A 20,271-nucleotide genomic window follows, 5' to 3' on the forward strand; every position below is an offset into this window, starting at 1 on the left:
CAGAAAGTGAGGGGAAATCCTTGGTAGCCACCAGAACCACCAGAATTCATGTCTCCAATTCTAAACATTCACCTCTACTCCTGTTTTGGAATCTCATTTGCTTTTGGTGATAGTAGTAAACAGAAAGTCAGAATCCATTACAAAGTGCACTCCGTTGACAGAATACACTTCCATGCTGAAATATGTATAAAAAAAATTCACACCATTTATTTAAACTTCCACAGGGATTTCCATACGAAGCTTGTAACCAAAAAGCTTTAGACATTTGTCAGTTTTTTGCCCCTCTGGTCTGACAATAAAACAAAGAGTGAAGCTCCTTAACATGGTGGCAGACAATGCTGCTTCCAAAAACAGAAGCAGAATTAGCCTTTTAAGACTAAAGATACATTTAGCAGATTTTGGAGAGACAAACAGTTATCTCCAGCTTACTGTACAAAGAGGTAAAAAGAGAATAAACCTATAATAAAACATATTGATAACTAATCACCCCCAAAAACATGCTGAAAGTGGTTGAAAGCCTCAGTCATAAAATCTGAACAAAGCACATAAATCTGTAGTGCTTACTTGGCTCTCCAAAACTCTAAGTGGAGTAAATTTCCTCTGTTATCAACATGATTAACTTCTGAGAAGTTTTCACCAACATGTGAGATATAATTGTGACAGGCGAGGGAGCTCAGCACACAGCTTGTCTCAGGGGCGTATCATGAAATTAGTGCACGTGTGCAAGATCAAAAGTGGGTCCTAGGCAGAGATAAAGATAAAATGTGTTGCGTGAAGTGCACTGAGGTGAAAAGTGGGTGTGGTTGAAATAGCACTTTAAATGGGTGTGGCTTAAAAGGGGCGTGGTTAAATAGTGTCTGAGATTACTTACATAGTGCAAAATGTGGTAATGTTATATAGGGAATGTACAGCGTGGAGTGTACAGTGACAGTGGGTAGTATGTACAGGGAGAGGAGTGCAGAGTATTTGGCGGTGGGTAGTATGTGTAGGATGGTGTCAGTGGGGCAGTGGATGGTGTCAGTAGTTCTCTCTTTTTATAATTCTTCTTCTTATTTTTTTACAATTTAATGTTTTATTATTTTTATCATTTTTTCAAAATGCTTTTGGGTGGCCAGTGAATGGTGTCAGTAGAGCAATGGAGTGGGTTTCATTTTTTTTTTATTTTTATTATTTAATGTACTAATTATTTTTTACAATTTATTTTTGTATTATTTTTTTCACAATGATTTTGTGGGGGCAGTGGACAGTGTCAGTAGGGAGTGAACAGGGACCACTAGTATATATTGGGCTGTCATTAGCTTGGGATGAATAAACAGAACCTGTACTCTCTTATATCACACATCCCTATCACAGTCCTCCTTACATCAGATGTCACCACATGGGACCAATTAATACCATAGGCTGATGACAAAAAACTAAACTTCTTTGGCTGCACTCAATGCTATTGCTGGAGGACAAAACAGGCAAGAGGAGGAGAGAGATTTGGGGGAAGGAAGAAAAAAAGAAGGGAGGAAGGAAGCAAGGAAAGAAGGAAGCAAGGAACGAAGGAAGCAAGGAAAAGGAAGAAGGAAGGGAGGGAAGGAAAGGAGGGGAGGGGGGAAAGAAGAAAGGAAGGGGACAGAGGAAGGAAGGAAAAAAGGAAGGAGGTAGGAAATGGATGGAGGAAAGGGATGGAAGGAAGGAAAGGGAGGGAGTGGATGGAGGAGGAAAGGGATGGAAGGAAGGAAGGAAGGAAAGGGAGGGAGTGGATGGAGGAGGAAAGGGATGGAAGGAAGAAAAGGGAGGGAATGGATGGAGGAGGAAAGGAAGGAAGGAAGAAAAAGGAGGGAATGGATGGAGGAGTAAAGGAAAAGAAAGAAGAAAAGGGAGGGAGTGGATGGAGGAAGAAAGGAAAGGAAGGAAAAAAGGGGAGGGAGAAGATGGAGGAGGAAAGGAAAGAAGAAAAGGGAGGGAGAAGATGGAGGAGGAAAGGAAAGGAAGGAAGAAAAGGGAGGGAGTGGATGGAGGAAAGGAAAGGAAGGAAGAAAAGGGAGGGAGTGGATGGAGGAGGAAAGGAAAGAAGAAAAGGGAGGGAGTGGATGGAGGAGAAAAGGAAAGAAGAAAAGGGAGGGAGTGGATGGAGGAGAAAAGGAAAGAAGAAAATGGAGGGAGTGGGTGGAGGTAAGGAATGGAAGGAAAAAAAGGGAGGGAGTGGATGGAGGAGGAAAGGAAAGGAAGGAAGGCAGGAAGGAGGAAAATGGAAAGAGAGAGAGAGTGGATGGGGGAGGAAAGGAAAGTAAGGAAGGAATAAAATGGAAAGGGAGGGAGAGGAAGGAGGTAAATGGAAATGGAGGGAGTGGATGAAGGAGGAAAGGAAGGAAGGAAGAAAATGGAAAGGGAGGGAGAGGAGGGAGGGAAATGGAGGGAGTGGATGAAGGAGGAAAGGAAGGAAGGAGGAAAATGGAAAGGGAAGGAGAGGAGGGAGGGAAATGGAAAGGGAGGGAGTGGATAGAGGAGGAAAGGAAAGAAAGAAAGGAAGAAAATGGAAAGGGTGGGAGTTGATAAAGGAGGAAAGGGAAAGGGAATCCTCTTCTGCACAGCATGGACTGGAGTGTGGATGGGCACAGGGGGAGGCAGAGAGCAGATCTAGACTATCGGTGTGGAGGATGGGGGGAGTGGCTGGGCACTGAGGAGCAAATGGAGGGCCCACAAAGAGAAATCTGATGGACAGCACGGGATGATCGGTTCAGTGGTGGGGGCAGTGCCCAGCACCGATCTCCCTGTATGGCTTTCAATGAAGCAGCTGGAAGCTGCGGGTGGGAGAGGAGGAGAATCCCCTGATAAATCTCATCCATGGGTACAGGGTATTCACAGCACAGTGCCCCCCCCCCCCCAGGCACGTGTGAACACCCTGCACCCATGGATGATACAATACTGGCTTGTCTACTCACAGGACAGCTATGCAAGTTCCTGTGTGGTGTGTGAGTGGGGGGGGGGGGTATATTCCTTTCCTCCAATCAGCTGAACAAGGATTTTATCTAAAATCAGCCCTTTTGAAGGGATGTAGTGAAAAGAAGACTGCAGATAAGCAAGTAAAACGTATGTAGGAGGATTTGTTTAATCTCTGTATCATCTGAGGATATTCACTTCATTGGGTATATACAGTAAGAGGGTTTACAACCACCTTAAGTAGGAAGGCAGATTTCATTTGGACACCGAATCTCCCTCCAGTCTCCATCTTCCTGGGCTGCATGCAAGTGAGGTCTGGCCTTCTACAAGGACCTATCCACTTTGTGTTTGCCCCACAGAGAGAGAGACCACTTTGTGTTTGCCCCCACAGAGAGAGAGAGAGAGAGAGACCGCTTTGCGTTTGACCCCAGAAAGAGAGAAATAGACTGCTTTGTGTTGCCTCCACAGAGAGGGGCAGATCGCTTTGCTTTTGCCCCCACAGAGCAAGAAACCACCTCCACGGAGAGAGAGAGAGAGCGCTTTGCATTTACCACCACAGAGAGAGAGACCAGTTTGCATTGCCCCCCCCGAGAGAGAATACTTTGTATTTGCCCCCACAGAGAGAGAGACTACTTTGCTTTTGTACTCAAAGGGCAAGAAACCACTTAGCATTTGAGAGTAGTCACTGGTAGATAGGGCAGTGTACAGACGTCAGTAGTATGTAGGGAAGTGTACAGAGGTGAGTAGCATGTATGGCAGCATACAGAGGTCAGTAGTAGGCAAGCAATTGTACAGTGATGTTTCTCTTTTGAATTAGGGTTATAAATTGAGGACTTACAGTATATTCCTCAATCTCTATCTCCGAAGCCTCAGCTGCAGTGCAGAGTGAATGAACAGGAAGTGCTCTGTACAGAAGTGTAAGAAAACCTCAGTACATGTTGGAAGGAGAAGGCTGGCACATGCTCATATGTATGTGCATGCTCATAATTTTGAGCAAAAGCTCAATACAAAACAGGTATTGTCATACTTGTGCAAACGTAATTGCAGGGTCAGAACTTCCGGTTCCCACCCTGTACGTGTTAAATCCTTTGCGATGCGGCGTACCGCGACCATCTTTAGTGTGGGCAAAGAGTTCTGATTTTACAATTTTGCCTGTTCTTCATTGCCAAAGCAATTGTGTGTGCCTAGCTGGAATTGTCAGAGGAGCTACTGGAACATGTTTGATGAGTCCTGATTTATATACAAAAAGGCTTTTTATTTAGTTTGAAAAAGTTATTGCATTTGGCGCATCACTTGAGTATTACACTATTTTGGTATTTTTCTTTTGCATTTTTCTCATCCATCCATCCATGAGAATGTATTCGGGGTAAATTAAGGAGGAACCATGAGCGAAGGCTTGAGAGTAACTAGCTGGTCATAAGGTACCCCTATCCATCCATCCGTCCATCCAGGAGTGAGCGCTTGGAGGAAGATAAGGGTGGATTACCATCTGTGATGTGGGAAATCAAATTACCCTATGATAATTGGAGCTTAATTACTTTATGTGAGTGTAAGGAAGGTGTTTTTTTGCATTTTTTATAAAATATATTTTTTATCGGTATATAGCAATATATCATTGGCATCTTTTTCTTTTATGTTTTTCGCTATATGAGGAAATATCTGGGAAGGAGAGTCAGTGTGAAATCACATAAAAAGTTATATAATCTCTGAGGACACCATACCCCACCTGCAGGATTGAATTTTTTTGCATCTTATAGCCATACCAGTTTGGGAATTCACAGCATTTGATGAGTGGATCTATAAAATGCTTTTCACAGAAGATGTGAGCGAGCTGGAAAATGTATAAAATTTGAGTAAATAATAATTTTTTCACATTTTTGGGACATTGGACTTTAATTTGGGACTTTTTCTTTGGATTTCACATATACTTTTTCACAGTTTTGATTATTTGTATTATTGAACCCATTATCTGCTGATCATTGCAAGAAAATGTGCATTTATTATTTTTTCTTAAAGGTCAACTTATCATTCAACAGCCCCACCCACACTCTACCCTGCAGCCTATCCTCTTGTGCTCTAGGAGCAGCCGACAGCCAGTGGGAGGGAGAGGAGGGGAAGCTAGCAGTACTGTGGGGGTGCTGAGGAAATGGTGCAGTGGGGTTCAAGGCAGAAGGGGGGGAGCAGAGAAGCAGGGGAATTTTAGAAAGGGAGGTGACAGAGCTGCTTGGGATCATAGAACAGTGGTGGAAGCAGAAGATATGAGGCAGGACAGTGACAGCAATGGTGGTGGGGGATCACATTTTAGGTGAAAAGCTGTGATCAGTGGCTTGTCAGCTTCTGATCACAGCTATTAATTTATTCAACAGAGTCTGCTAGATAGTTCTGTACATGGTTGCGTCTGTCTATTTGCCATTTCTTTCCACAACTTCCCGGATTTCCTGCATGCTTTTCTAAGGACTGCATATCCCATGGTACTTTGCTGGCTGCAAGCAGTGATTCTTGTACTGAAACCTCCTGAAACTATTCCTCTCCCTGGAGAGGGCAGGAGAGGGAAGCAGCAGTTGTCCTTGGAGCAGCAGGGCGTCAAGAGTGAGTATCAGGCCTTTCTAGGTAAAAAATAGCCTCCGCTTCTCAAAAGGAGAGCTTCAATCTGCTGGCCACAGTGCATGATGGTGACATTATGTTTCTGCAATACATGCTTCAATAGATGAAGGGGGGGGGGAGAATTAGATTATAACGGGGTAGACAGATCAGAATTGGGTCAGTACTTATTGGTGGGTGGAATGGGGAAAGATGGGGGGGAGGCTATGGCAGATAAGAAGGTTCCCATGTTACAAACAACCAGTGGAATTGGTACCATTTGTATTTGTATGTCCTCAGATTCCCTGGAGACGTCATCTATTAACGAAACATGTAGGGTAGAGCCAGACATGTTGATGCCATCTCACACAGCAAACATTTCTACATATTAGGCTAGTGTGGAGATGGACAATGTGAAACAGGTTAAGTGAGAAAGTAATTTTAGGTCTACTATGAAATTTCAACTTTATAATAAGTATTACTGTTTCTGGAAACATTCCAATATTTGACAAGAAACTCTATAAAGCCTCTTACCTTCACAGGTAGGTGCTGGTAGCCACTTTCCATCGATACATTTACTTTCATCAGAGCCAATGATGTGATATCCATCTGAACATATATATTTCACTTTGCTTCCAGAATAATATTGGTTTGCTAATGTTTCTTCACTGATCTCGCCATTAACTATTCGTGGTGGATCACTTCTGCATCGTTTTTTCTCTAAAACACAAACATCACCTCTTATTCAAAGTAGAAGCATTTTTTCATATAAAAGACACCGTTGTGAATTAAGGAACGTGCTGTGCATTCCTGTGTGATTCACATGTGATCCAGTCAAACCGCATTGCATCAGTCTTGAATGGGCTGAAACTGTGCCGAACAGCAAAAGTGCATGCACCACTATAAAAACACACAGTGATCTAGTGTAGGCAAACGCACTGCATTTTTGAACTTAATTTGGGGTGTCATTAATTTAGCGTTGACACCTGCTGCAGATTGCAACTGCAATGCGTTTTGAGCACGGTGTGCAAAATGTGTACAAAATGCAAATTTCTTTCACCATGTTTTGGTGTGAACTGGCCCTAAATGTCAACATAAATAATGTAAACAAATGAACCCCCTGTAACCACTTGACCTCCAGAAGGTTTTACCCCCTTCATAACCAAGACATTATTTTTGCTGTTTGGCACTTTGCTACTTTAACTGGCAATCGCTCGGTCATGTGACACTATACGCAAATTCAATTTATAGACTTTTTTCACACAAAGTGGGCTTTCTTTTGGTGGCATTTGATCACCACCAGGTTTTTTCTATTATAAAAAAAATACTGAACATTTTGAATAAAAAAAACCCAATATTTTCTACTTTCTGTCATAAAACATACCCAGTAAAAATAAATATCTGTTTGTAAATTTCGGCCAAAATGTATTCTGCTACATGTCTTTGATAAAAGCCAAACTGAGTTTTTGGGAACACTATACTACTGCGGACACTAGTATAGTTCTTATTGTGATCAAGATACTGATCTGTACAGACAGTATACTAGTAATGGCAGTGATCAGCGACATAGGGGATCATGGGGCCCCTGTGTCCTTGCCCAAATTCAAAAAAGCCTATGAAAAAGGTACCAGGGGCATCTCATGGGGCCCCCTACTGACCCCGGGCCCTCGGGCAGTGCCTGAGTTTCCAAATGGTCAGTCCACCCCTGATTGTGACTGTGAAAGTGTGGCAAAGTCTGGCTCTAATTGACACTGGATTGGAGGGACACTGACATTGGTAGTGACACTAATACAGTGATCAGTGACAAAACTGTACACTGTACTAATGACACTGGCTGGAGTACAGGAGTGATTAGGAGGGCAATCAAGGGATTAACCGTGTGCCTAACAAGTGCATGCAAGTGTATATGTGCTGCTCTTACTTACAGATCTGGCTGGGTCTCTCCTCACTCGAGTGAGAGTAGCAGCCCAGGTGTAATAGTCAGGGGGTCAAATTTGGGTCAGGGGCTGAGAGGCTCTGCAGACCAGCTCTCTGGGACTTCCCCCTGCTCTAGAGTTTTGGAGAACATTCTAGAAGCAGTGTGTGACAGACCCAACTGGGACAAGGGCTTTTGGAGGGGAGTGCAGGCTAGCCTCTCTCCTACTGACCATGGACCTGGCATCTGAGAGGGCTCTGTTCTTTTGTGGGTGCCCAGGGGAACATTTGGAGTAGTTTACGTCAGATTCAAGTCCATGTCTCCCCAAAACCAACAAACTGGAGGACCAGGATACAGATTTGGGGTCTCTGTGCCAAAGTTAGCATTCCAGCTTCAACCCCCCTCCTTCTTTGACTCAGAGACTAAGAAGATGTTGATATAATCAGCTCAAAACAACCTCATGCTGAGGACTCTTACTCCAATCTATTTAAGTGTTATGTGTTTACTATCTTCTTCCACTGTGTGCTACCTAGGTGTGCATTCCCATTGTTAATTGAATCACCTATTGTTTGTCTGTTGGCAAATCCTTCTGGAGGTGATGATTAGATTAAGGAATAGACAAGGATTAGACTAATGCCATTTTCACCTTGCTATCTAATCAGTGTGGGATGTTTATCTCAATGTTTAATATTTGTTTTATTGTGGGGACTGCCCCAATCCTAGAGTGTATAAAAACTGTATTTCTGTTCAATAAAGTATTTCCTTTTTGGCATCTAAGCTAGTCACGTCTAGTCTTGGGTGCAATGCCTAGCTATAATACCCTAGTACTGTGCCCCAGGAGCAAGGAAGCAGTTTTCTGATGGAATCACCCAGGATTTCCGTCACATTTGGTGGAAAGCAGCGGGATGCTTTCCACAGTCTGGGACATACAAACCCACCGGGACCCAGTGTTGGGTGATATCGAAGAACTGTTCCAGGAGCCGGTTTCAGTGCTGAATGCAAGTATGGAAAGCCTGGTTCTGCCCAGGACATGCTGGAATTGAGAGACACGATCCGTCTGAAGCTCGGCTTGGTGGATATCCAAGTGGAGCAAGAATATTATGGAAAGATGCTCCCTACATTCCTAGATAGGTAATGGCTGCAGTTGGACTTGCCTATACCATTCTTAGGAGAGCATCCTTAGGAGGAATGGATTATGGGGCTGTATAGGCTGGTCCACACAGAAATGGTGCTGGACAATGAGTATCGGGTGCTGCAATGGTATGCTACCCAAAAGTGTGTCCTTGGATGAAGAACAGCAATCCCATAGAAGGCTATGACTTCAGCAGCCTGGAATTTATATTTGAGATGCTTCAGGAAAATCCATATTTTGGTAGTGCAACGGAGTGGAGATTGGAGGACATTCAATGTTAGGGAGTTGGAACATCCCAGTGAGCTCAAATTGAGCCCTGACTTAGACTTTATAGTTACACAACAATGGGAGCTGGAACAAGCATATAAAAGACTGTTCGATGAAGCTCAACAGTATGCCTCAGCATCCATGAATGTTATGGATTATGAGTCAGCTGGTGAAGCACTGGTACTGGGCCCAAGTGCCCCGTGCCTGTGGCCTGGATTTTCAGCAATTCCAGAGACTGGGGGTTTAATAGACTTTTCTGCTAAGGATGAACAACCCAGTGAGCCTCCAGCAGAAAAGCTGACACCAGGGCAGAGCACCACTGACCTCTGCCCAGCACCAACAGCACTTCCAGAGCTCCAGGGAGCCAGGGTGGGCAGCCCTTCACCACAGCAGCAGGCCAATATAGTGGAACTCCTAACCCCAGCTGAAGCACTGGAAGCGGGGCAGAATACCACCAGTCTCTGCCCATACACAGTCGTAGCAGAAGAGCTGTCAACAGGACAGAGGGTTCCAGAATTTTTCCCCACACCCACAGCAGTTCTGAAGCCCCAGGGAGTGGAGGTGGTCATCCTCCCTCCCCAGCAGCAGTTCAGGGACTCAGGAGTGAAGAAAGTTCTACAAGCTTCACAACGGGAGTCCGGGAGTGCAGCTGTTGGAGCAGACAGCTCATCTCCCCAGCTGCAGTTCCACAGTCTGGGAGAGGAGGTGGTCGCCCTCCCTCTCCAGTGGCAGTTCAAGGACCCGGGAGATAAAGTCATCCTCCCCAGCGGCAGATCCACTGTCCAGGAGAGGAGGTGGTCATCCTCCCTCCCCAGCGGCAGATCCACAGTCTGGGACAGAAAATGTTCGTCCTCCCTGCCCAAACGTCAACCAGAGTGGAGGAAACTGTTTTACATTCCCAGTAAGGATCCATACACCAGGGAGACAGTACCAGAGAATTGTTATCCCAGCAGCCGGATGAGGATACAGGAGAGCAAAAGACTCATCTCCTCAGCAGCAGTTCCACAGTCCAGAAGAGGGGGTCATCTTCCCTCCCAAACAGTCAGCCAGAGTGGAAGATGTGGGATCTGTCCAGCACCTACCATGTCTTCACAGTTTCAGGGAGTTGGGAAAGTCACCCTCTCTACTCAGCAGTCGACCAAAGCCCAGAATGATAAAGACCTCCCAGCTGGCAACTGTAAAGAGGGTTCATGACCTCTGCTCCTCACCTACCAATGACATTTCCCTGTGGCCAAGAATGCGGATTGTGTGGAATGATTTTGTGGGTTCACTCTGCCCAACTAATGCATGTCCAGATCAGGTGGAGGTCTGTGACCTGGCTAGCTGACTTTTGAGGATGGGAGAAATGTGACAGACCCAACCAGGACAGGAGCTCCAGTTCTCAGAGTCTGTGTGTTTTGGGGAGACATGAACTTGAATCTGAAGTAAACTACTCCAAAGGTCCCCCCCAGGCACCCACCAAAAGAATAGAGCCCCTCTCAGATGCCAGGGCCATGGCCAGTAGGCAAAAGGCTAGCATGCAGTCCTCTAAAAGTCCCTGTCCTGGTTGCACACAGTGGGAGGGATTGAGGAGTGGCTGGTTTTCACTCTCAAAGGATCCTGGCCAATCCAACAGGGATTGGGGCCAGGATAGCCCTTAAGAATGACTGAGCCTGCTCAGTAGCAGGAGAGTTTGGGTGGAAGATGGAGAGGAAGTGAGGCTGGAAAACAGGTGCCTTGGAGGGAGCCCATATGGCAGAGGACCTTAGAGGGAGGAAAGCTCAGGACTTCACCAGCCCCCACAGAGAGGACCCCCTGTGGAGCAGGGAAGAAGCGGCCCAGCTAGAAGGCCGGGTATCAGCCAAAAACCCAGCAGAAGCATAGGAGAAAAACTGAGTGAGTAAACCTGCAACCCCTGGGCCAGTAAGGGGAAAGAGGCACTGGATTAGCTTTTTACCTGGGACTGTTCACACTGCAGAGACAGGCACTGGATCTCCTGCTCAGAAATTTACCCAGTACAGCTGGATGAGGAGAGGATTCATCGAGGGTCTGGTGCAATACTATGGAAGATGCTGGCTAGCTTTCTGGAAGATAAATTTTGCTGTAAAGACTTGTACATACAGTGGTTACTAAGGAGTGTGTCCCCTGTTGCCATTACCCTTGGGCATCCAATACACCCCTTACACCCAAGTTCAATCCCCTAATAAAATTTCAAAACAAGCTAGAAGACTGGTTACTGTCTTCTGGGTGCAAGTCTGACTGAGGGAAATGTGTGTTGTCTGGCTGTGCAGGGCTATAGGGGGACCCAAACTTCAGTGACTCCTAAAGGGGTAATGCTACACATTTATAAGAGAGCTGTTTTTGTAAAGTAAACAAAACAAAAAACATTGGTACTAACAGTAAACACGTATATTGATCCTAAGGTTTTAAAGGAACACTGCAGGCAGTGAACAGTATTCCAGGAAAGGGATGTGTGGGTATGACAGGGGGCGGTATGTACAGGAGAAGAGTGTGGAGGATATGAAAGTGAACAGTATGTGCAGTATTGGAATAAAAAGGGTATATACACAGGAGAGGAGTGTTGACAGTATAACATTGGACAGTATGTACAGGAGAGGAGTGTGGAGGGTATGACAGTGGGCAGTATGTACAGGAGAGGAGTGTGGAGGGCACAACAGAGGACAGTATGTACAAGAGAGGACTGTGGAAGGTATGACAGTGGGTGGTATATACAGGAGAGGAGTGTGGAGGGTATGACAGTGATCAGTATGTACAGGAGAGGAGTGTGGAGGGTATGACAGTGGGCAGTATGTACAGGAGAGGAGTGTGGAGGGTATGACAGTGAGCAGTATGTACAGGAGAGGCGTGTGGAGGGTATGACAGTGGGTGGTATATACAGGAGGGGAGTGTGAAGGGTATGACAGTGATCAGCATGTACAGGAGAGAAGTGTGGACGGTGTTCCGTTCTCAAAACACTGACTATGTGTGGCTCTAAACGGACAGCTAAACCCTTGTCAGAATCTCCAGCAAACAGAAGCCCACTGCTTGTGTTGTCTACCAAAGAATCCAACTTTATTTTATAGGTGAAACTGAAACACAATACAATGACAGCATATCAGTATACATAGAATAACTAGTGTAGCATAAATGACAGATGACACAGCAGAAAGGCACTTACAGGTGATGATGTCTCAAGCCCCTTGGGAGGGAAGCAGGCACATGCATCCACAGTGAATGGCAATCTAAAAATGGCTGAAGAACTTCCTAAACCAAGAGTCATTTCCTGTCTGAGAAATTACATATCCAGAGGAGAACTGCCATTCATGTTTGCCACTAGATGGGAGTGGTACACTACATATCCCATATAAGTAACTATAATTCAATTAGCCTGTGAAGGCAACACACTCCCTGCCTGATATAATATATTATATCACTACCTATACATAGCTACTGTACAGGGAAAACACATAATAAGAAAATACATTCCGGCCTAGATTGGTAACATAAACCAAAACATGAGTCCACAACATATCAGGGTCTTTTGGCTGTGGTACTTCAAGCTGATAGCCCACATGAAGAAATAGTTTAGTCCATAAACCCATCTTCGGATTGGAGAAGCCGTCTAAGGACAAACTATCTCCAACCCCAATTGTAATCCACAGGATGGAATTTAACTCAATGGCGAATGTCTCGCCTGAACGCTATCAGTGACAAGCTCTCTGCTTTGTATTGTGCCAGCTACACAACAGAAATGCTATTCAAAGGAGAACAATGACATCTGACACTGGTCTAATATACACTTTAGCAGTCCCTTGTTTCGTCACTGTGACTTCAACCTTTCTGAAATTACCATCTTTACTTGGCAATGTATTTGTGACAATTCCCACAGGCCAGTTGTTTCTGCTTTCTTGACTATCTTTCAATAAAACAACATTTCCATCTTTGACGTTGGGACTGGTCACAGTCTATTTCTTGCGACTTTGTAAGGTACACAGGTATTCTCTCCTCCATCTCTTCCAAAACATATCAGCCAGGCATTAGACTTGTTTCCATTGCTTTACATGAAGTTCTGTTGTACTAAAGTCCCCACAAGGGGCCGATAAAGAGTCTACCTTTTGGGTCAAGAGCATGGCAGGCGTAAGAACTGTAGGATTATCAGGATCTGTAGATAGTGGTACCAAAGGTCTTGCATTAATGATAGCCATAACTTCTGCCATGAAAGTACTCAAAGTCTCATGAGTCAAACGAGTAGGTTTAGCTTGGAGTAACATTGCATCTAAAATGCGCCTAGCTACACCTATTAATCTCTCCCAAGCACCTCCCATGTGAGATGAGTGTGAAGTGTTAAAGATCCATCTGCATCCTTTGTCTTGAAGATAGTCTAGAAGTTCTGCATCATTTGAGCATATATGCAGCTCTTTGCATGCTCCTACAAAGTTAGTACCTTTATCAGAGCTAATCAACTTAGCTGGACCACGAACAGAAAAGAATCTTCTTAGAGCATTGATGAAACTGGATGCTGACATGGACTCAACCAATTCTATATGCACTGCTCTTGTAGAAAGACATGTGAAAAGAACAGCCCAGCGTTTGCTGTCAGCACTGCCTCCTCTAGTTCGTCGTGTTACAACTGCCCAGGGGCCAAACACATCAACACCCACACTAGTGAAGGGAGGTTCCGGATTGACTCTATCTTTTGGCAACTCTGCCATCTTTTGGCTTTCCAATCTCCCTCTGAGCTTACGGCACACAACACATTTGTGAATGATTGCAGACACTAGACGTTTTCCACCAAGAATCCAGAAACCTGCAGCTCTGATTGCACCTTCTGTTATGTGGCGCCCTTGGTGAACTATCTGGTTGTGATAATATCTTACGATCAATGTAGCAATGTGGTGATCGTGAGGAATGATGACAGGATGCTTCTCCTCATCTGACAGCAAGGCAAAGGATAAACGGCCACCTACTCTCAATAGTCCATCTTGATCTACAAAGGGACTCAGTTTTGTAAGACGGGTTTGTTTTGGAAGTGTCTTTTGTTGTTCAATACAGTCATATTCTTGTCTGAAACATGCGTGTTGTACAGAAGAAATTATAACTGTTTTGGCCTGTGAAAGTTCTTCTAAACTGACTCTTTCATGGAAAACTCCCCAGCTTCCGTGTTGATCATCATTGGTTTTCTTCTGGAAGCTTTTGGCAACATGAATTAATTTTGCTATAACCCTTGCGGGGGCAAGGTGTCGGCCCCACGTTTGCTAAAAACGTCAAGGTAGTCATGATATACTACTGGAACAACCTGTCTCAGACTGGAATCCTCCTCAGCACACAGGAGAATTTGGGGGGCCCTGAGGCATGGCAATTTCCCCGACAATATGCCGAAGGAAAATTGAGGGAACCGGTCTCCCAGTTGATCTGGGGGTTGTGGGCTTGTAGCCACGGAAGCCCCAGGATCACTGGGAAAAGGGGTGACGCGATGGCGTCAAAACGTAACAACTCCCGGTGAAAACCCATTATGGTGGTAAGCATAGGGGGAGTCTCTTGATCTACTAATGCCGATTTAATCTGGGAACCGTCAGCTAAAAATAAGTTAAGCCCCCATTTCCTGGCCTGTAAAGGAATTTCCTGCTGACGGGCAAAGTCAAGGTCCACAAAACAACTGCAGGCCCCCGAGTCAATGATTGCTGCGGTTTCCACGATCCTCGGTGGAAGCTGAAAAAAGAGGGGTACCAAGTAACTGGATTGGCTTATATTTCCCATGGAACAAGAAGGAACTGAAATTCTCGACTTACGTGCTTTCACCAGGCAAGTCCACACGACATGTCCAGCCTCTCCACAGTAAAAACAGAGGTGCCTGGTGCGTTTTCGCTGGCGTTCCTCTGGGGTGAGGGTCTGCCGAGCCAACCCCAGCTGCATGGGTTCAGAAGTATCCACGGGAACGGATGGTAGATTATCGGTGGAGGTTACTTGACCTGTGCCCCTGGGAGGTGCCCATGTGACTCCTTGACCCTGGCCCAACCTCTCAGACTGGCGCTCCCGCAACCTGCGATCGATTTGGTTTGCCAGGGCGATCAGACCTTCCAAGGACTCTGGGAGGCCAACTCGGGCTAGCTCATCCTTTAGCGCCTCCGAGAATCCGACCCGGAAATGGCGATGCAGGGCAGCGTCATTCCAACGCGTTTCCCGCATCCATCGCCTAAACTCAGAGGCATATTCCTCTGCTGCTCGGCGACCCTGTCGGAGTGAGTAAAGGGTGGATTCGGCCGAAGCCACCCATTGGGGGTCGTCGTAAAGGATGGCCATAGCTTCAAAAAATGCGTCTACAGACTGTAGCTGGGAAGCCTGACTTTCTCTTAATCTATGGGCCCAGTCCTGGGGTTCGTCTTGTAGTAGGGACATAATGAATCCTACTTTGACAACTCAGTGGTGAATGTATGGGGTTGCAGGTCAAAATATAGCAGACATGCATTTTTAAAAGACCTGAATCGTGCACGATCTCCCCGAAAACGTTCAGGCATGGGAACACGAGGTTTGGCTGGTGAAGGTGCAGCCGCAGCCCTTGTGGGAGATCCAGAGGTTCCCCCAGAGCAGTCAGCCAAAGCCTGGCTCTGGGAAGGAGTCTCAGACACGGTCATGGTATCAAAACGATTTTCCAAATGTGAACATTTATCCTGAAGTGCAGTTACTGCCTGAGTCAGGGCGGATAAATGTCGGCAAATGTCCTCTAGCGGAGAGGGCCTCCCTCCAGACTCAGTCATGGCCGAATGGTACTGTAACGGACCACCTTACAGCACTTCTATCAGTCCCCTGATAGAGATTCCCCAGAGTGCGGAGTCTAAGTACCACAACACTTGTTCACCAGGGCCCCTGATGGTGGGGATGGACTTGGAGCGCTCCGGGACCAGGTCGCAGCTACCGGGTATCTCTACCAGAGGTAGAGGAGTCTGCCAGAGGCTCCTGCGGGTTAAGAGTCTGATGTGAGGGAGCCCGGGGATCCCTGAGGGATGGATGGATAAGCAAGATCAGAGTCAAACAGGCCGTGTCGGTAACTAGCGGGTCGGTGTGGTACAAGGCGGTAGGCAAGGGATAGTTGGGTCACACGCAGGTTCAATACTAGAAGATCAGATCTATAAGGGAGCATCCAGGAGCAGAGTCAGGCAAGCCAAGGGGTCAGGACAGGAGAAGGCAACAAGGTAGGACAATCCAGATCAGAGTAATCACAATACAGGCAACAGGATACGCAAAGACCATTCGGCAACAAGTGACAGCACTGGGCGCTTTAAATATCGCGCCCCGCACTGTCATTGGTGTCAATCGCGTACTCACGCCCGCCAGTGCGCATGCGCGATCTCCGATGCCGCGGTGGATTGAGCCCTAGCGCCCGAATCCCCGCATGAGGTGGTCTACTGCGCATGCGCCGGGACCAGCGCCGCGGCGATCTCTGACAGTTCTCTCTTGCAGGCCTGTGACAATGAAACAGGAACATAACATCTGGATATTTGTAGACATTGTAAAGCTTGTAAAGACTCTGTCCATTGGACCCACTCATGGAGTCTCTCTTGTGGAAGTAATGAATCCCACTCACTTTCTCCACTTGACAGTTCACGAGCTAAGGCCTTACCTTTTATGGTGACTGGTGCTACAAACCCGAGAGGATCATAGAGACTATTCACAGTGGATAGGATCCCTCTTCTTGTGAATGGCTTTTCTGCTAAAGAAACCTGAAACACAAAGCAGTCTTTATCTAGATTCCCAGCTTAGGCCTAAACTCTTCTGTAAAGGAAGGGTACAGGTCTTTGAGATCTTTAGCTCTATCTTTTGCGGTGAAAGCTTCCATGACTTGTTTGCTGTTAGAGGCAATCTTATGTAGTCGCAGATTAGACTCCGCCAGCATCTGTTTTGTTTTGTTGAGAATGTCGACTGCTCCTTCAGGTGTGTTAGCTGAAGCAAGTCCATCGTCTACATAGAAATGTCTCATCACAAAGTGTTTGGCATCTTGACCATAACATTCTGCACCTTTCTGGGCAGCTTTGCACATGCAGTATATAGCAACAGCAGGAGACGGGCTGTTACCAAAAACATGCACTCTCATTCTGTACTCTGCCACCTCTTTAGCTATGTCGTTATCCTTGTACCACAGGAAACGCAGGTAGTCACGATGGTCCTCTCTCACTAGGAAACAATAAAACATCTGTTGCACATCACCGGTGAAAGCAATAGGCTCTTTCCTGAAGCGTAAGAGGACACTCAGAAGTGTGTTATTTAAATCTGGGCCACTCAGTAGTACATCATTCAATGAAACACCTCCATGTTGAGCACTGGAATCGAACACAACTCTTCTTTGGTCTGGCTTGTGTGGATGGTAAACGCCAAACATTGGCAGATACCAGTGTTCTTTACCTTCATCCAGTGACGGTGCTACTTCAGCATGATTATTATCAAGCATCCTTTTGATGAATTCTGTAAAGTCTTTTTTCACTTCAGGCTTTCTTTGCAAGGTTTTACGTAGTGTGTTCAGGCGCTTCATGGCCTGCTCTCTGTTACTGGGTAAATAACACCTTGGTGTGCGAAAGGGTAAGGGAGCTACCCAATTGTTGTTTTCATCTTGGAAAGTCTCTTTATCCACGATATGGAGAAAAGCTCGATCATCTATAGACATTGCTTGTTTGTCGTCATCTTTTGTTCTCTGGAATACTGAGTTCCCTAAAGTGTCAGACTCCATGCCACTTCTAATGTCTCTATTGTAACTAGAAGGAAAGTCACAGTATGGTTTTGGGATGTTAAGGGTTTCTTTCACAACAAAGCCATTTTGCAATGGACTTAGAAGGGATGTGCGCCCATTCAGTAGCACAGATGTCTTTGAAGTATTGACCCTGTCAGGCCGATGTACTGCTCCTAGACAAACTTCTCCTACTATGACCCACCCTAGGTCAAGTCTTTGGGCATAGGGGGCATTAAAGGGCCCATTAATTTGTTGGCGTACCTTATGTACTTGTAGAATGTCTCTCTCAAGAAGTAGAAGAATAGAGGCATCTGTCTGGATAGCTGGAATAAGGTAAGATACTGAATTGAGATGAGGATGATGACGGGCTACTTCTGGTGAAGGAATCTCTGTTTTATCATCCGGTATCATATCACACTCTATCAAAATGGGAAGTGAGAGACGGACTCTCTTGTCAAGAGACTCAATAGTAAAGTCAGTAGCTCTTCTTCCTGAAGTTTCTATCATTCCTGCACATGTCTTTAGGGTGTATGGGATAGCACTTGATGTAATGTTGAAGGCATTGAAAAAGTCTGACCTTGCCAGTGACCTGTTACTCTGTTCATCCAGAACTACATACTGTACATCTTAACTGCCTTCTCTATTCTCCCTGTGGGGTACACTGTTGCTAGGCAGATCTTGGCACATGACCGTGGACTTGTACTGTCGCCACAGATTTCAGTGCATTTGGACATTACTGGGGTAGCTGAATTATCCTTTTGCTCCCTGCCCTCATCTTTCTGCTCTTCAGCGACCTCTAGTGGTTGATGCACTGTATCAGGGTGTAAAGCTGTGATGTGTCTGTTACTACCACATTCTGAGCAATCCGCTTGTATTTTGCAGTCTTTTGCTACATGCTTAGTGGATCCACAACACTTGAAGCAGATGCCGTTTTGTCTAAGAAAGGCTATCCTTTCCTTGATGGGTTTAGTTTTGAACCCTTTGCACTTGCTTAGAGGATGGGGCTTTTTATGAAGTGGGCAAAGTCTGTCAGGACCTTTAAAGGTGTTTACCTTGTAGCTGCTTGGACAGCCTGGGTCCTCAAAGGGAACCGTTGTCTTGTGGGCGATCACTGAAGCCCTATTATAGGATCTAAGTGGCTTTTCTGCCTTTGGCAGTTGACTGCTGGTGATGAAGGAAAAGCTGGGATCACACCGGATCCTTGCTTGCTGCTGTACAAATCTAGAAAACACAAAGAAAGGGGGGAAGGGGACATCATGTTCTTCTTTGTATTTGGCTCCAACACTCACCCATTTTTCTTGCAGGTTGTGAGGTAGTTTCTCCATTATTGGCTTAGTACCGCTGGCAGTATCTAAATGTGCAAGTCCTCTTAGATAGCCTTCTTTTTTGGCACACTGGACTTCCCAAAGAATATCACCCAGCTCTTGCAGTTTCAAGTTGTCTTTGCTGTTTAGCTTGGGGAAAGACTCAAGTCTTTTCATTAGAGCACCTTCAATTGCCTCTGGTGATCCATATCTTTCCTCTAGCCTTTGCCAGGCCATATCAAGTCCTGCTGGAGGGTTAAATATATGTATCCTGCGCATCCTTCTTGTTCTGCTGACTCCGTCCCAAGCCATTTTATCATCGGATCATCAGGTCCAGCATCTCAGCTGCTGATAAGTCTAAGTCTTTGACTGCATACAGAAAAGAAGACTTCCATGCCCAGTAATTTTCAGGGCAGTCATCAAACCTGAGAAAGCCCGAATTAACCATTTCTTTACGGATAAGATATTTAGTGACATCTTGTGTACTCTGGTGTTTGGATTGCTGTAGTAAAGATTCATTTTTAATCGCTCTGGTACTGCTGGCCTCATGGGTTTGTTTTCGTACACTCAGGGGTTCTGCTGGTCTTGGTTTAAATTCAGCTGACTCTGGATTGGGGAACAGTTTTGTTGCATTGCTGCTTGAAAGTTCTTGGACATACTCCCTTGTGCGTTCTACTGTGGAGAGGGGTTTCTCAGGCACATATGTGCCTTTGTGGATAGACCCACTTCCAGACCATTCCATTTCGGCATAAGCTGCGGCCTCTTCTGCGGCGGCTGCACACTGACGCTGAAGAATATGCAACTTTGCTTCTTGTTCTGATTTTTCTTTTATAATGGCAGCCTCTGCTGCTGCAGCGGCGGCTTCTTTCTCAGCAATTTCCTTCATAACGGTGGCCTCTTTCTCAGCGAATTCTAGCTGAACACGAGCTGCCTCTGTTTTGGCGCGTGCTCTGGCTAAAAGGACACTTGCTGATGAAATCTGACTGGACCTTGCTGATCAAGACGAGTGTGAGCGTGCATTATCTTCCTGGACACTTGGCATGCTCTCCCTGCCTTGATGTGTCCCGGGTGGCTGATCTTCAGCCTTATACTGTCTTCCTGATCTTAGACTCATTGGCCCTGATTCACTAAGATGTGAGTGTAATAGCAGAGACTGACCATTCAGGCAGACTTTGGTCAATCAATCAGTGGTCTGACCAGCATCTAGCAAGCTCATTAACGAGCGTCTACTGACTACTTTGCCATTAGTGAATGAGGTATCCTGTCTGGCACATTTTTAGGTGCAATACCGGATATATTCGCTAGATGGCGCACAAGCGCGGGCTTTATTAACATTGGCGTTTTTCTGATAGAAAATTCTAATACAGCTGTACTATTACATTCTGAAAATTCTCTTTTGCTATTTTTTTTTTTGCTGTTTCTCCAAAATGATCAGGAAAGTATTGCA

The 20,271-nt window shown here is 45.7% G+C and overlaps 1 protein-coding gene across 1 annotated transcript in view; it reads right to left on the minus strand.

Annotated features, from left to right (window-relative positions):
- LOC149455903 (complement factor H-like) overlaps nt 1–20,271 on the minus strand; it is a 746,405-nt gene that overhangs the window by 296,556 nt on the left and 429,578 nt on the right. Inside the window, exon 11 of the mRNA XM_089685749.1 lies at nt 6,043–6,228. Coding sequence (XP_089541875.1) covers nt 6,043–6,228 — 186 coding nt within the window. The remainder of the gene's footprint in view (nt 1–6,042; nt 6,229–20,271) is intronic.

The sequence above is a fragment of the Staurois parvus genome, unplaced genomic scaffold (genome assembly GCF_062004578.1).
Source record: "Staurois parvus isolate SC_StPar_1 unplaced genomic scaffold, SC_StPar_1.0 ptg000384l, whole genome shotgun sequence".
NCBI classification, from domain to species: Eukaryota; Metazoa; Chordata; class Amphibia; order Anura; family Ranidae; genus Staurois; species Staurois parvus.